This window comes from Symphodus melops, assembly GCF_947650265.1.
Source record: "Symphodus melops genome assembly, chromosome: 1".
Lineage (NCBI taxonomy): Eukaryota > Metazoa > Chordata > Actinopteri > Labriformes > Labridae > Symphodus > Symphodus melops.
In genome coordinates, this window is record NC_136691.1 from 17,121,529 (window position 1) to 17,138,054 (window position 16,526).

General features: G+C 42.9%; 1 protein-coding gene across 2 annotated transcripts in view; it reads right to left on the reverse strand.

The window, feature by feature from the left end:
* ccdc85cb (coiled-coil domain containing 85C, b) overlaps window positions 1–16,526 on the reverse strand; it is a 42,909-nt gene that overhangs the window by 8,535 nt on the left and 17,848 nt on the right. Inside the window, exons 3-4 of one of the 2 annotated variants that reach the window (XM_079361632.1) lie at window positions 5,116–5,195; window positions 3,780–3,821 (exon numbers count right to left, since the gene is read on the reverse strand). In XM_079361632.1, coding sequence (XP_079217758.1) covers window positions 3,780–3,821; window positions 5,116–5,195 — 122 coding nt within the window. The remainder of the gene's footprint in view (window positions 1–3,779; window positions 3,822–5,115; window positions 5,196–16,526) is intronic. The other variant, XM_079361633.1, reaches the window with a different exon arrangement.

Below are 16,526 nucleotides of genomic sequence, written 5' to 3' on the forward strand. Positions count from 1 at the left end.
GTTGCCATTACGGGGGATTACAGTTCAGAACATGTTTTCCTTATTAGCAGCTAAAGACCACGAGTTACTTGGGGCGGTAACCAGCCCGTCTCGTCTCTGCAGGCAGGAACATGGCAGCAGCACTGTTCCTTCTGACATTTTTCATGTCACGCACGAGTGTTCCCTCTGTGCGGGGCGCGCCATGTAAACACACGTGATGCCTAGGAGTGCGCAGGCAATAAATAGCCCAATGAGCAATGGGTGTGCGACATTGTGCTGTGTTGTCTGCCTCTGTATTACGGGTATGTCTCTCCCTTCGTCGCACACACACACACACACACACAGGTGCACAGTCACATACACATCTGGCACAGACACAGACACAGACACAGACACACACACACACACACACACACACACACACACACACACACACACACACACACACAGGTGCACAGTCACATACACATCTGGCACAGACACAGACACAGACACACACACACACACACACACACACACACACACACACACACACACACACACACACACACACACACACACACACACACACACACACACACACACACACACACACACACACACACACACACACACACACACACACACACACACACACACACAAAGCTTCAATCAGCATTCCCCTCGTCTTCCCTGTCCTTTGATGTTCTCCCTCCAGCTTGGTATCCTGCTGCCGTTCCTCTAACCTTTCACAATCCCTCCCATGGCTCTTCTTGATCTATCCTCTGGGTTTCCATATTCATGCTCTCCAATTCTGTGTGTCATCCAACATCTCTTTGTCATTTCTCCAAGCTTTTTGTCATTAAGCAAGACATGCCTTAAATGTCATATCTGAGACACTCACAGACATGGAATGAGCATAAGGAAAAAAAAAAGAAAGATTCCTGCTTTGCTGACTCTAGCTTTAGCAACAACAAAAAAAACAGACACATCTACAACTTTACTGCTGTGCCCCGTGTGTTGACCTTGACCACTGAGACCAAACAAAGCCATTTGTTAGCTCGACAGCTGGGGACAGTTGACCCTCTGCAGACCAAACCTCAGACCCCTCCATCTACACATCCATCACAGTGTTCTTGGTGGTGACGGGGAGGAAGCTGTTGCATCGCGCATCACTTCCTGTTTGAGTTATGAGGGGCAGGGGTGATGTAGCCTTGATAATAAGGAAGAGAGAACGGTAGCATGCACCTTTAGAGCTGTGATTTAGCTGAAAAGATGGCAGAGTAAGGAAAAGACAGCCTTACTTCCTTTGTTATCCGACTTATAACACAAGACTTGTTCTAAAACAAATATTTTGTTTGGATTATTCATTGATTTTTATGAATCACAAAGATTACGTATGCTTATGTTTGCCTGGAGCTGTCGCTTTAGCCTCAATGTTTCATCACAATGTAATAGATGATGCTAGCTCACTGCAGACCACTTTGAAAATGTTTGTTTATCTTGAACGAGTTAACAAGAAACACTGGAAAAACAGCCAGTCAGCATTCTTTAAGATTCAAACATAAAAGAAGAACTTATTTGGAGTATTTGGAGTTACTTTGTGATCATTGGTGTTCATATAGCGTGCAAAACTGAACGCTTGATTTAACTAACGTAAGGTCTGATCTTATTACTTTTAGGGCAACCAGTCATATCGAAACTTTAACAAATAGTAATACACAATTCATTGACCTCAAGGCTACTACGTCCTGCTGCGGTCCTCTTTTATCGAATGAGTTAGATTAGCCCACAGTTAAGAGACAGAGGTATGTCATAAATCATTCAAATCTCGGAGTCACACTGAGAACTTTGGTGTTAAAGATAAAGTAGAAGAGAGCATGTAGGGAAAGCCACAGAGCGCCTCACACTTCACTGAGCTGACAGCAATAAGTAACGGTTGAAAGACACTGGAGATCCGTGTGGGAGAGGAGCTAAAGAGCGAATCGTGGCTGGGCTTGTTTGGAGTGTGAGCGTGGGTGTGCACGTGAACACACACCTGTTTCTCTCACTGTGTTCACACCTGTGTGCAGTCAGTGTAGGCCCTTGTTAATATTCACCGTGGTGCCTTGTTGTTAACGCCCTCCCTGCTCCCTTTGGTACGATAAAGTCTTTTAGCAGAGCTGGTTTGGAGGGTCAACATTCCTGTGATTAGAGGCTATTGTTTCCTACATGCTCAATACAAGTTTCGCTAGGCCGGTTTCATAACACAGGAAGTTAGGCAATATGTCCATTGAGGCCACTAATCCATTGTAACAATCCCACCTGCTAGTATTCAGACAAACTAAGTTAGTACAGTATTGCATAAGAATCGAATTAAAAAGTAAACTCCAGCTCTTGTTTTCCATTATGTACCAGAGACCCCTTCAGTTCATCTTATCATTTAATAAAAAGCAATGTTTTTATGATAAAGACATCAAGATTTTTTTAAACCAGACAGACATTCCTTCATATTTTAGATGCACTCACACACCAGTCGCTTGCCATGCATTATTGATACACGGGTCTACCTGTGTTAACCACCCAATTTCAATTATTCAGCCCACCAGACGTCCCAACAAGCGAAGAAAAGCGTGTGTCATTTACGCACCGTGGCGCAAGCATAGCATTCATTCACCTCAGGTAACATGTACTCAACACTCACCGGGTTGTGCAAAAAAAAAAAAAAAAAAAGTAAAAATTCAAGGACAGAAAGAGAAAGCCTTCTTGCCAAGTGCGGCCACATACAGCCAGAGCCACCTGTGCTCAATTGTTAGCTTAGCATGCTAGCAGTGCATAACAGGGACTGAACACAGAGGCAACGGTCCTGCAAGGTGATGCAATCCACTTCAAGTGAGATTCAGTTCTATGGGAATATGGCTGACATTTGTTTAATCAAACTATTTTGTGCGCAAAATATTTGGGTAACTCACCAAGGAGCTCTCATGTTATATTTAGACATTTTTAAGAATTCATTCACCTGATGACATTTAGAAGGAACGATTGATGCCACTTTCACGAGTGTGTAACATAAATAAAGCTACAACCAAAAGCTGCTTGAAATAGATCGATAGATTGATACTTTATTGATCACAAGGCTAATTCAAATAGCTTAGCTCAGCATGACATTTGGAAATGCCTTTGTCCACACAGAACAAAATATACCAATGATCACCTTTAAAGTTTACTCATTTAACAAGTTAGCTTCTTTTCTTTTTTTAATCCTTTTTAATAGCCCAAGTGTTTAAATGGGAATTGTGGTTTGCTGAGGTATTTCTTGGCCAAGTACAATGACGTCTTAGAGTCATTGACGTCTTTAAAGTTGCTGGAGACTCCACCAAATGTAGGTTTTGATCCTCAGGTCCTGTAGCCACATGTTGAAGTGTCCGTGGGCAAGACACTAAGCTGCCAACTGCTCTTGCTGGGCTGTTAAATGCGTGTGAATTGAGCAATTAGCCCATTTAGGTAGCAGCCTCTCCCATCACTGTACGAATGTGGAATGAAATGAAAGTGGTATCACTCTCCTCTCAGGCTAAGCAAACAACAAATATATCGCCATAAATGTCATACTATTTCTGCTTATATTACCATAGAACTGTTTCAGCTGCTTTGTTAAAGTGTCACAACATTATTCAGTTCATTGTAACAGGAAGTGAGTGCATTACATGTTACGGGTGTTCCTCTGATTGTGTCCGTTGTCTGCATATTGGAAAGCCTTAAGCTTCAAACTGTGAAAGTCCCACCACCAAACAGATAAAAGACTGAGAAAAAAGCAGAGGGGCTGAGACGTTTCACAAAATTACCTTTTTCGTCTGTATCTGTGATAAACTATAGCGGTTATGAGCCTAGAGAGAGAAAAAAATACAGGAACGTGTACTGGCTCATTATTAGATTCTTGTCTCATGGGAGTCATTCTTAACATCCATGATGGCAACTGTACATAAAACAACACTGAAAAACAAGTATTTTTGAGCTTTTATAGTCATATACAAATGATTTGACATTCAGATGTAACAGTCTTGTTCCACTTTCAACGTTGAAGTCTATTGAGGAAAAAATAAACTCCTATAAAGACAAAACATTGTCATTTTCAAAAGTGATCACGGGCAATTACTGAACAAAAAAAAAAAAAAAAAGCATGTTCATAATTGATGACTGCTGTGAGACAATGTGAAGCACCTAACTATAACTGTAGCATGTAAGGGCCAATTATGTGGATAACTTAGGTTTCTGTATCAGTGATCAGCCCACACTCTCTGCCCACATATAAATCTGCTGGGAGATAATTGGCCGAAAAGAAATCACTTTATAAAAAGACTAAAGCCTTTGAATCAAAAGGCCATTTTAAACTGTGAAATTCCAACTCGACTGTCTGCAGCCTGACTCGCATTCAAATGAACTGAAACACATCATAAAAGACAAAAAAAAAAAAATACATAAAAGGCTTTGATGTGCGTCTATTTACCCGTAATTAAAGAGCCATAGCTGTGACCATTCTGCTGTCTGACCCCGAACATGACCAATTGATGTTTCAGTTCAAATGTGTAGCCGGAGCCCACTGTCTGCGTGTGTGAGTACGACACACACACCTCTGCAGACTGACATGTGAACTCCCGGTGAACCAGACCAAAAATCCAACCTCCCCCCTCCTCCTCCTCCCTTCTCACACTTACCCTCCCACCTCAACTCACTCAGCCCTCCATCCTAAATAAAATGAACAAAAAAAAACTGGAGAGAAGTCAGAGCAAGGTCATCGTTTGGGAGAAATACTTTGCTCTGTCATCGTCACTTAATGCTTCTTTCTCCTCCTTTTTCCTCCTCTCATCTCTCCTCTGCTCTCACAGCTTGCCTCAGGGGCTAACATCACTGCTCGCTACAGAAGCTTACTGACTCCCCATGAATAAAACATAGATAAACATATTCTCCCACTAACAGGCAGGCTGTTGTGAGTGAATAGCCGCACACAGGCATCAGGCAACCACTTTATCTTATCACAGACGCCTGTCACATGTTTGGGGCGAGTTTGGAAGTTGCCAAAGTGGACTGGAGGAAAAACAACAACGTGATGCTATGCAGTCGTGTTTACAAGTGTGTGTGTGTGTGTGTGTGTGTGTGTGTGTGTATGTATGTGTGGCTCACCTGTGTGAGAAGCTTGTTGTTATCGTCCTCGAGGATCCGCACTTTCGTCTCCAGCTGCCTGATGTAGTTGGAGGAGGAATCTGAAGAAGAGAAGGAGAGCTGATTAGCATCTCAAAGACCCCGAGCAGAAAAAACAAGCGAGCGCGACCATGGGAGTCAAAGGACCACGCAGAAGTCAAAAAGTTCACTCGCACTTTTACAGACCTGTAAACCCACTCTCAAAATGACACCCTTATTTAACCCCCCCCCCCCCCCCGACAATAAAGATGAGCATGTTTAGTTTTAGTCTTTGAAACTCCCCCTAAATAAAGTCATTATCAAAAAGTATCAGTTGGAAAACATGAGCCACAGATGACGAAGGATAACCATGAACCTTTTCATCGGAAAGAGGTGAGACCGTCAGAAAAAGTAAAAGCAGCAGAAACAAGAGCATTGCCACAGACAAGCCATCAGCTTTGCAAGTATTATGTCATAAACCAAAGACTCATCCATCCATTCAGTGAGCCCACTTTCTTTTAGGGAAAAACTGCTCAGTCATTATGTGCGTCTTTCTGTTAAACTGTCTGCCATGTGTGGTTCCTTTCACAAAGTCCTCGCGCGCTATAAAAACTAGTTGGATCCTGATGTCAAGGGTCAAGCACTCAGCGTTCTCACCCAGATTAGCAGTGCTTGACCTAACTTTCGACCCCATTCTAGAGTGGAGCCACCTTTCCAGTTTGGTCCGCATTCCCCCCACACACTCGCTCCCTCGTTGTAAACCCCCCCCCCCCCCCAAAAAAACTGAAATCTGTGATGTATCTGAGAAGTTATGCACAAATGTCTCCATATTGTTTACGCCTGCCAAACAATCTAACTGTGGCCTAATTGCTCCGCAGAGACTCCCCCCAAATGTTGTTTGTAAGCATTCTGCTTTCACATGAATCAACTTCAGCGAGTTCAAACCAGGGACAGAGAGTCGTGTGAAGAGTGGAGGTGCAGTTTGAATCAGTAGGTGGTACAGAGCCTGTTATCTGAAAAGGCATGTTTAATTTACAGCGAGATCAAAGACGAGAGAAGCATAGGAAGCAGACTCCGGCAGCGAACGGAGGAGAACGCCACCGAGCGCAGATTTATTTTATTTTGTTTTCTAAATGGAGGGTACAGACAGACAGACAGACAGAGAGAAGAGAGTGCTGGGAGGGTTGATAAATGCGCTGGGTTGAGATAAATGGAGATGAGAAGTCAGTGCAGCAAACACACACACACACTCTCAATCACACACACACACACACAATACTGCAGCTTGTTGCATCAGTGAGGCAACTTGACCTAAGTTTGATTATACTGAACTGACCCAAACAGCCTGTCTGATTCATGCAAAGTATTTGATTAAAATTGTGTGACCAGGGGGCGCTATTCTGCAGAATTGCACTTTTAAACCAAGCTCAAAAGAGGCATTGATGGAGCAGAGACGGATTACAATTCACATGCACACTGTGCACATGAAGCACTACAGATTACACATTGTGGAAACATTTGAGCAGAACCCTCCTTTGATAAACATTGAGAGTAACAAGAAACCCAGCTCCACAATCAGGCAAAAAAAGACCAGAGAGGCAGAAATCTCTCTACATGTATTCACCTGGTCTGAGAATATCTTGGCTATTTTGTAAACTAGATTTCGGGGTTGATTTTTTTAAGGCTCTGTGTCCGAAACATTTACCATAGATGACAAATCAAAGATCAGATATTCTGAACTACTGTGATCTGATTTCTTCTTCCAATAAAACCTTTTTAATATTCATGTCGATTTAAAAATGTACAGCAAGTGCCAAAGTCTAAACAGTGTGAAGTACGATCTCTTGGTTTACTTTGCTGATCCATCTCCCAGGACCTGAGGGTGGAAAGGAGTGAGTGACAGCAGTACCCAGCAGGTATGTCTGTGTCCGGCCCTTTGACTATACAGCACAGCCGGCTGCAGACAGTGCCATCAATCGACTGTTTAGACAAGAGGAGGAGTCTGCAGAGGCCAGAGCTGGTAATCCTCTCTTTCTGCCTTGTGACCCTCTAATCTGGATTCATCTGCTGGCCTGACCTGCAGCCAGATCTCAATCCGATTAGGTTGAAGGTTCCTCAGGCTTCAGCCATCGCCGGCAAACTCAAACAACAAAGAAAGGAGCCTTAGGAAAACAGGGAGGAGGGGAAAATCGATGTTTAATGCCTTTTTGTTTACTCCTTGGCGATGTGGATATTTAGATTACTTACAGAGATTGAGATCTCGCCATCAGTAATCCAATAAATTCAAAAGTGATTCGAGTCTGTCAAGATCAGTTTTTAGCTCCTTAGAACTAATTAAGTCAAAAGCCAGAAAACAATCAAAGATAAATATGAATTTGTAACTCAAGAGGGCTCTATTGAATTAGAAAAGCTGTGTGTGTTGGAATTTCACCATCAGTCTGAGTCCTCACATACCAGGACACATCGTCTCCCTTCCCATCATTAAGCCTTGGATGTGTTATAGGGGGTTATGTTAAATCTCAGAGCGCATCACTCCAGCATCACACATGACAAGATTAAGTGTTCCTGCTTAAATATGTGCAGATCTTCCGTGGGAACATGCACAGAACGGCCAGACACCTCCCCCCCAAACACACACGCAAAGGGGGGGGGGGGGGGGGGGGGGGGTGATGTGTCACCCTCTCAAACACCCGGCTCCGGGGAGTCCTCCTGATGGGACAGAGGGGTCAGGAAATTAAACCGTCCCTCGTCTCCCCCTTGCTACTGCTCCATCATTTTCTCCACGCTCCACCTCCTGAAGCTGCAGGAGAAGCTCCAGATGAGACGGAGCGGCGCATGTCACGTAGCCAAAGCGAAGTGATTACTGTCTACTGCATCAGCCCTTTTAGTTTGAAACATAACAAGTGTCCGAGAAGAAGCCTTTATTTTCATATGCAGAACCTGAATGCAACCTTGAGGGCTGATAAAGACAATTAAGGAGAGTCTCAGTGAGCAGTAAAACAATACAGAAAGAGACGCAGACACACATCGGGGGTGGGTGGGGGGGTGTCCTCACAACGAAGCTATTTTTACCCCCTCACAAGTGTTGTTTACCCAATGAATCGGGTGCATGTGAGAGCTCTTAACGTGAGCGCTTGTGTGTGTTAGCGTGCACGCCGGACAAAAGGTGACGCAGACGGTGGCGCGAGTCCCCCCCCCCCCCACCACCACCACCCCTCCCCGTGCGTCACTTTGTATCACGTCAGTGCGGCTGTGACCCACTTCCAGCGGCCGCTCCCTCCTTCACTGCGCCCTGTTTCCCTTCTCTTTCCGTGTTTTTTTTTTTTTTTTATCACATCCTCCTGTTTTTACTTTTTCCAACCTCTGCCTCTCTTTTCTGCTCGCAGTGCGCAGCTATTTTAAAGCTGATCTGTCTGTTGACTCAGCTTTCTTGGAAGTTAGTTCTCATCCCTTTTACAGGAAAAGTTAAGCAGAACGAAATCCAACTCTTGCAAATTTGTTGCACTCCGCAAAAAGGTTGTGACCTTAACTGGTCCTCCTTTGTATTCCACTGAACACTCCTGTCCCCATCTGTCCACTGCAGATCCCTCAGCCTCTGCAGCACGCCAGACTTACTGACTCACACTGTTTGCACATTTCTCCAGATAGTTTTACCACCGCTTGAAATGAAGCACAAACTACATCCAAAAACAGCAGAATGAAAAATCCAAAAGATAAAAGCTTGAAGAAAAAGGGTATTTTTAAGTTATCCAGATATTCACAGAGCCTTTCCCCTGTACCACACAGTCCTAACATGTGAAGAAAGTTTGAAAATGCATCTGTGAGGGAAGACTGTGATATGGTGAATAGACCCAAGTAAAGCTAGTTAGAGGTCAGTTTTGTTTGAATGTCTTCACAGACTTGGGAGGTTCGTTTTTGAAGTGTGATCTACAAAACTAAACCCTGTCACATCTGCTTCTATTTTGTTCTCTGCAGCAGCAGACTTCACTGAAAGTCCACAACACAAACAAAAGCTTGATACATGTCTCAGTATTCTATCAGACTTTGCTTTTTTTTTAAACTTTTATTCAACCCAAAATAAGTGCATTTTAATCAGCATGTGTAACTTGCCCCCATTATGTTTCTCCGTTTATTCCTTTGCAGGTAATGTTCACTGAAAACTTAAGTGCTGTTGAGTTACAAGACATAATGTGTTTAATGCAGGGACATTTTCATAAACTGGGGTCTACAGTAGGAAGGAGCAGGCTGAGAGCTTCAAAGAGGCTGTGGAAGTTAGGCAGTATCGACTGGAAGGCAGAGTCAGACTGTGCGTTTTTTTGTTGTTGGTTTTTTTTGGGGGTGGGGGGGGGGGTGGGGGCTCTTTTCATTGGATTTGTTCACTTGAAAAAAAGATACTGAATGCTTCCAGACATATCCTCTGAACGTTATAGAGAATGAATAGAAACCTGTGGCTAAAACATTCACAGTTGTTTGGCACAGCTTTGGGGTTCTGTTGAGTGTTTGGTGTATATGTGAATTAAATTTTGGCGAAAACAAACCCTCCTTTAGTCATTAAAGTGCACGGCTGTCTGAAAACACATACTACATTTTGCCCACTACATACTCAACATATATATACTCAATACTAAACGGTATTAACAGTATGATATAAGCAACAAGCTAAAATCCAGGTCATGTGACGTGCTTTCAATTTGAGCTCCTCACGATGACTTAGCATCAAGCTATATAATAATAAATAAAATTCAACAACAATATGCAAAAGATTACTGATTTAACTACGTAGTCATTTTAATATTATTTGGCAACATGTGAAATGCATTCAGCACAAATATTTTAAGTCACTGTAGTTTGTGTGCGCTTGGTGAGCTCTGCTATCGGATTGTCTGAGAGCCGCAGTGCATTGTGGGGCGGCTTAGAATGAGAAGCGTGCTCAGTTTCATAATGTAAAATTCTGGCTGGTCTAGTATGTGTCCAGGGAATTCTTGCATACACAAAACTGCATATGGTGATTTCAGATCATGCTACATACTCAATATGACGTCAGAAGGAAAGCATGCAGTTTCAGCTATAGCCCATGATTTCAAACTGTGTGTTAAAATATTCTGCAGTATCTTCCTTATAATTGTAGCTTGATTTCCATGTGTTCATTTGTTCCTCCTCTCCGTCCCACCCTCTTTTTTTTATATGTGTCAGCTCCCAGTATGGGGCAGTTTATTGGAGGTCAATGCAGGCAGTGGATTATGGGGCAAACTTGGGGAGGTGCAGGCAGCTCGTGTTGCAGGCTTTCTGGTATATATAAAAATAAAATTGAAGGTTTCTGCTCGTTTTAGGATGGGTTGTGTTAAAAATAGACCGCACGTGTAAATTTACCCTGTACATTGAGCTGATACTGCCGGGGAAATATTTAGAATTAGAGCAAAGCCCACTTTCAAGCTGTTGACTCCAAGGTTTTTGCTACATCAAAGAAGCTTTGGTAAATGTGTATGGTTAAAAAGGACCAGGCTTCCCTTGTGTTTTTAAGTCAGGTCCCCTGGCCTATAGAAGCCTGCAGTGAATTGAAATCACTCTGCTTTTATTATTCCTGGCTCGGCTCTGGCTTTCATCTCCTATTCACAGCTGTAGCACAGTGTTTAAGCATGGAGACATGGATATTCTCCCAGCAGAGTGTGTGTGTGTGTGTGTGTGTGTGCTTGGTAAGAATAAGTGCTTATATGTGCAGCATTTGTAAGACAGGGAATGCATGTGGGATGCATGGTTGACTGTGTGTATGAGTGGGAGAGCATGCAAGAGGGTTTGTGCCAGAAAGGGGATTTTCAACCCATCTGTGATTACATTGTGTGTGTGTGTGTGTGTGTGTGTGTGTGTGTGTGTGTGTGTGTGTGTGTGTGTGTGTGTGTGTGTGTGTGTGTGTGTGTGTGTGTGTGTGTGTGTGTGTGTGTGTGTGTGTGTGTGTGTGTGTGTGTGTGTGTGTGTGTGTGTGTGTGTGTGTGTGTGTGCGCGCGCTCAAGGAGGTTGGGTCAATTACCTCAAGATGTTGAAGAAAGAGCAGAAACAGTCCTAACAGTTTCTCTCTCCTTTTCTTCACCAACACCCAAGACTAAGTACATTGAATTGTATGAAATCCGACCTCACCCTTTCCAGAAAGTCTCATTTATCACACAATAAAAACCTCCCCGTGTACCAGCAACTTAGAAAAATCCTGATAAAAGGACTGAAAAGGCAAAAACTGACTGAGGCCCATCTTTAAACTGGGGAAAAGGAGGGAAAGATGAAAAAGGAAGGGTTAATAAAACAAAGAATGAGGGAGGCAACGCTGCCTCCAGACAGTCCTGGGTGAATGTCATGTGAGTCGGGTTTGAGGGAAAGGAAAGGATGGGTCAGTTACAAAGGCCTACAAAGTTTAACAGAAGTAATCAATAGATGAACCTGCTGATGTCCCATGTTACTTGTTTAGTCTGGTAAGTAGTCTAAACCCAAAGGTATTAGATTTTTATCCAACAGTGATTATTGAAAATTAAACCATTCTGAAGGTCATCAGAGTGGGAAAGCATCCCGTTTTGACCGTTTATTAGACTTTGCTGTCAAAAGTTTGGCTTTGCAACAGCAAAAAGAAATAAAAAACCTGAGTCCAAAGTATCTCTCTCACAGCTTCAGTGGAAGGTAGAGATACAAAAAGAACTGCTGTTCTGAGCGTTAGATCTGTTTGATGCATCTCTGTGTTCATGATGTTCCTACAACAGTAGGCTATGCATGCCAACACACACCAAAGAAGTGCAAGGGATTGATGTGTCTGACCGCACGGAGGTCGGTTAGTGTTACCAATTGCAAGTCTCTATTGATCTGATGCACTTTTATCTTAAACAGCAACCTTAAGCGATGCGTGTTATCAAGTGTTTGCTTAGCCAGTGGGCCCGTGGGTGCCTCCCTTGCTTGGGCCGCCCAGCGCTCAGTCATAGCTAAGGGCAAGCTGACCACAGTAACAGAGACGAACAAGTTAAGTGGGCACCCATGCTGCATTAATGAGGGGGGGGAAGGGGGGTGGCAGAACCTGGCAACCCAAGCACACAAACCGCAGGCCCCTGGAAGGGCTTCAAAGGCTCGCCCTGGCTCATCAGCTGGCAGGGAGCTAACCCCATTTGACAAGACATGGCACCCACTCTGAGAGAACGCTCCTTACCTCCCCACGCACTCTCTGCTCTCTCTGTGTGTGTGTGTGTGTGTGTGTGTGTGTGTGTGTGTGTGTATGTGTGTGTGTGTGTGTGTGTGAGAGAGAGCGTGTGGGTGAGTGTGCATTTGATAAAGTAAAACGTGTTTGTGATGTGCATGTGAATGTGTCTAAGAGTGTGTGTCTCGAGGTGTGATAACAGCACAGTATTACTCCATGCTTGAAGAGCGACGACCCCATGCTGAGTGGAAAGTGTGAACACTTAAAAAGGACAGCTTGTAAGTCCCAACAACTCTGAAACATTGACCAGGTAGATTCAGCTTTATAACCATCTTCTGCCCGTCCACATACAGTCAGTGCTCAGCAGAGCTCCATAACAACGAGGGACGACTTTGACAGATCTGAACTCAGCACTGGGTTCATTTTCTATTTAACAGGAAGTAACAGGCCGTTTGAGAGATCATCTGTGTCACATACAGAACTGCTAGAAGAGATTTTGCCTCGCAGAGGTTTTAGTGGATTAAATATTTATCACCATTTAGTGTATCATGCCAGTACACGAGTTTAGTAAAGCCCTGCTTGGTGCAGAAGTGGCAACAAGGCTGCTGATTGGCTGTGACTGGACCTCGGACATTGACCACAAACAGACGTGTAGAATACAGTGGCAAGTAGGGATGTAACGATTCATTTAGTTCACAATACTGTTGACGGTACGATTCTCTCAAGATTTATTTCATAAAATCAGACCTCAGTTTACAAATTATAACTGAAAAAGATTCCTTTGTTGATGAAAATACTAATGAACCTCATAATTTCTTTGGCTCCTGCACTCGTTTGGGCAAGCGGGGTTACAAACCCACTTGTCAGTTTGGTTTGGCCTTTTAATTTGGCCTGTCTCAACAAGGGGAGGTGACTGGAGCTTCACATTGTTGTGTCGATTAAATGCTTGCTTCTTTCATTTTCTGTCTTAGGGAAGCCAAAATGCCTCCCATCTAAAAGACGGTGGCGAGTCCTCGATATTTTTACTTCAAAATAACTCTTCTTCTCTCTTCTTGTACATTTGTTTTCCCAACTTTGAGGAATCATCCTGTCCTCAGGGGCTTCAACCAATAAAAAACCTTTATCGAAGCTAACGATCCAATCACATCCATACCAACGTTACGTCCCAACCTCTATATTCTGATTGGTTCTATCCAGTTTGATTTGGAAATATGTCATGCTGTGGCACATAGATACCTTCAAAGGTCTGTTTCACGGGGACTTGAGTTACTGATACTGATTATTGATTTTATTGTTTTATTTATGGCATCGTCTTAGATTTATGCACTTTTGTGATTATTTATTTCTTATTGTTTTATGGAAATTTTTGTTTAACTGTTTTTATTATCATATGTACAGCACTTTGGAGACATTTTTGTTGTTTAAATGTGCTATACAAATAAAGTGGATTGGATTGATACCTGTATAGGTTTTAGCCTCAAACACAGAGAAAACTACTGTATGTCAAATACTGATACCAATACCAGTAATGGTATTACCGATACCAGTATTGGTATGGGTCTCAAACGTACTGGCAGCAGCTTTGGCATTGGGAAACAATACAGATTTTCCATTTGGCCAAATAGGCTCCCACTTGTTTCCTCTTTCCTGTACCCAGGCTGAACCTCATTTCCTCTTCTAAACTCCATGTAAATCAATCTGGATGAAACAGTGGAAAGTTGATGAATAATTACTATTGAATTAATCTAATAACACAGAATAACCGCTGCATGTTTTGTATGTAATCACACCCACGTTATTCTTTTAAAGTCTGTCCAGCCTGTCGAGGTCCTCAGTGGAAGAGACAGAGGGAGAAGAAGCTTATTTATAGGTTCCCAGTAGACAGTAACACAGACGTGTGTCTCGCTGCTATTACACATCCTGTCCGGCAAAGTGATGCATCTCTCTCTCTCTGCTGTCCCCTCCTCTCGTCGTCAACACTCGCGCAGGGGTCAGCGGACGTGCCTGCAGCAGCTGTGTGAGTCACTGAAAATGTGTCCATGTAACATGTGATGTTAACGTGCGTCCGTGATTAAGCACATATCAGATAATGTGTCAGCGGAATTTATTCACAACACCACTCCTTGTGTAAATATTATTGGATATTTTCATTTTGACAAGGAGAAATGAACTCACATTTACATTAAGAATGATAAATGACACCAATTGAGACACAGCTCATTTGTTGCCTATGGATTTCCTCTCTGCCCTTAATCTTTTGATTAGGCGAGAAGAATAGCAATCTGGCAACCAGTTGGGTTTAATCCCCGGAAATCAAAGCTGCAGGCGAATGTTTGGTCAACATACTTAATTACTGTCAGTGTATGCGTGCAGTGGTATTCACTGAGGAACCTAAGAGGAAAAAAAAGCTCGCTGAGTATAGTTTATCTTCAGGAAACAAGTCAGGTACGTGATGTTGCCGATAACCTTCATTACAAATGTCAAGAATTTGTGAATAATATCCAGACAAACTATGTTTAAAGCATTTTGGAGACGGATGGTTCATACTTATATGGTTTCCATGGTGTCTCAAGAGGCCATTGAAGCCAACTCAGATGGCTTTTTAGGACTTTCCACAGAAATAAATATATTTTGTTCACAATGGGTTTTTTTTTATATACTTTAACTATAAATGAAAGGCTTTTTGACTATCACACACTCTGCGACGCTCATGGCCCTTGACATTTAAAGTCAAAGGTCGTAACTCTTCACTGGTTTCGGGATGGGACGGTACATACCACTGGATCATTCAACCAGTTAAACTGTCTATTCTCTTGTCATACATTGTGGAATAACTAGGCTTGTGTGCAGCAGTGCAGACAACTCTTTAAACAATATTCATTATCTACTGTTACGTCGCTGGGGTTGTTTTGTTGTAGAGATTAAATGCGTTTAACAAAAGGACACATTATGAATATTTACTTGTTGGCTAAACTGAAGTTAAATCATGGCCTTCTCAACAAAAAGAAAATGTCAACCAAAACGGCAATTTAACTTTGCAGATATGCGGCCTATAAACATCTGTATTTTGTCAGCGTGACACCAATGACAGGCTTTACAGAAGATGCAGAAGCTATTAATGGTGGTACCAACCCACAAGCTACCACAGTGTGTAAACAAACACCAGAGGGCATTATGGGTAAGAAAAGTCATCCCCCAGCCCTTGGCCCTCTTTAACCTCATTCCTCTCCCTGTTACCACGGTTTCACAACCACAAACCCCATAGCAACCTCATTTGCATGAATCTGCATACTTCCCCGCTACTTTAAAGGCCTGTCTGAGTGACTGCTGAGCTGGCAAAGGTTGTGCTTATGTAAGCACAGACTAATAGGGGGCGGTTAGATGGTAAAGACAGAGACTGGTATAACCCTTAAACCCCTTTATTATCGGACTCGGAAAATCCCATGTGCCATGTGGGTTCTGATGCAAATATGCAAAGGGGGGTTTCTTCCAATTCGGGGGAAAAAATAACCTTTTCTTTCCACTGACATCATCTAGTGGTTTCATTACTGTTCACATGTATAATGACCACTTTTAGTTTTATTCTAATGCAAATCAGAAAGACTGGCAGAGCAGGCCAGATTCAACGGGTGGGTCTGCTATCAATTCAAATGCTGACAAATTCCATGTTGTTTCCGTTCATTTTTTTTTGTCTCAACAGAAACAAAACACCCAAATTACTGTAAAAAGTGCATGTGAGACTGATTCTTTACCACCACTTCAATGAAATGTGTGATAACTAGAGTAGTTAAAGCTCTCAAATAGAACAACTCGGAGGTCATCCGGAGCTTTAGCAACTATTAACGTCGCACAGCCGGATAAAAGGGATCTCAGAAGAGCTATTAGCGCAGTAATTGCCACAAAGAGAAAGACATCTTACGTAAGCGCTGTCCACATAGACAGTTATCTCATCCCTTCCACGGCTAAAATTGGATTGAAGTTAGACCATAGTCCCATAGCCTTTGACTCAGCCCGACAGCAGCGTTTTGAGATGTGGTGAAACTAAGTGAAGGCGACAGCGCAGTGGTTGGGAAAAAGAGGCCATAAGAAAGGAGACAGTAGAGTGAGAGCGAGAGGCAATACAGTGAGAGTAAGGAGGCAAGAGATGAAGTGCAGACAGGACAGAAACAGTCATAATAACTGAGGGAATTCTATTACATCCCATTATGAGTGCTTAGCAGTGGCTTAGGGCTAGACTGCATAGCTTCAT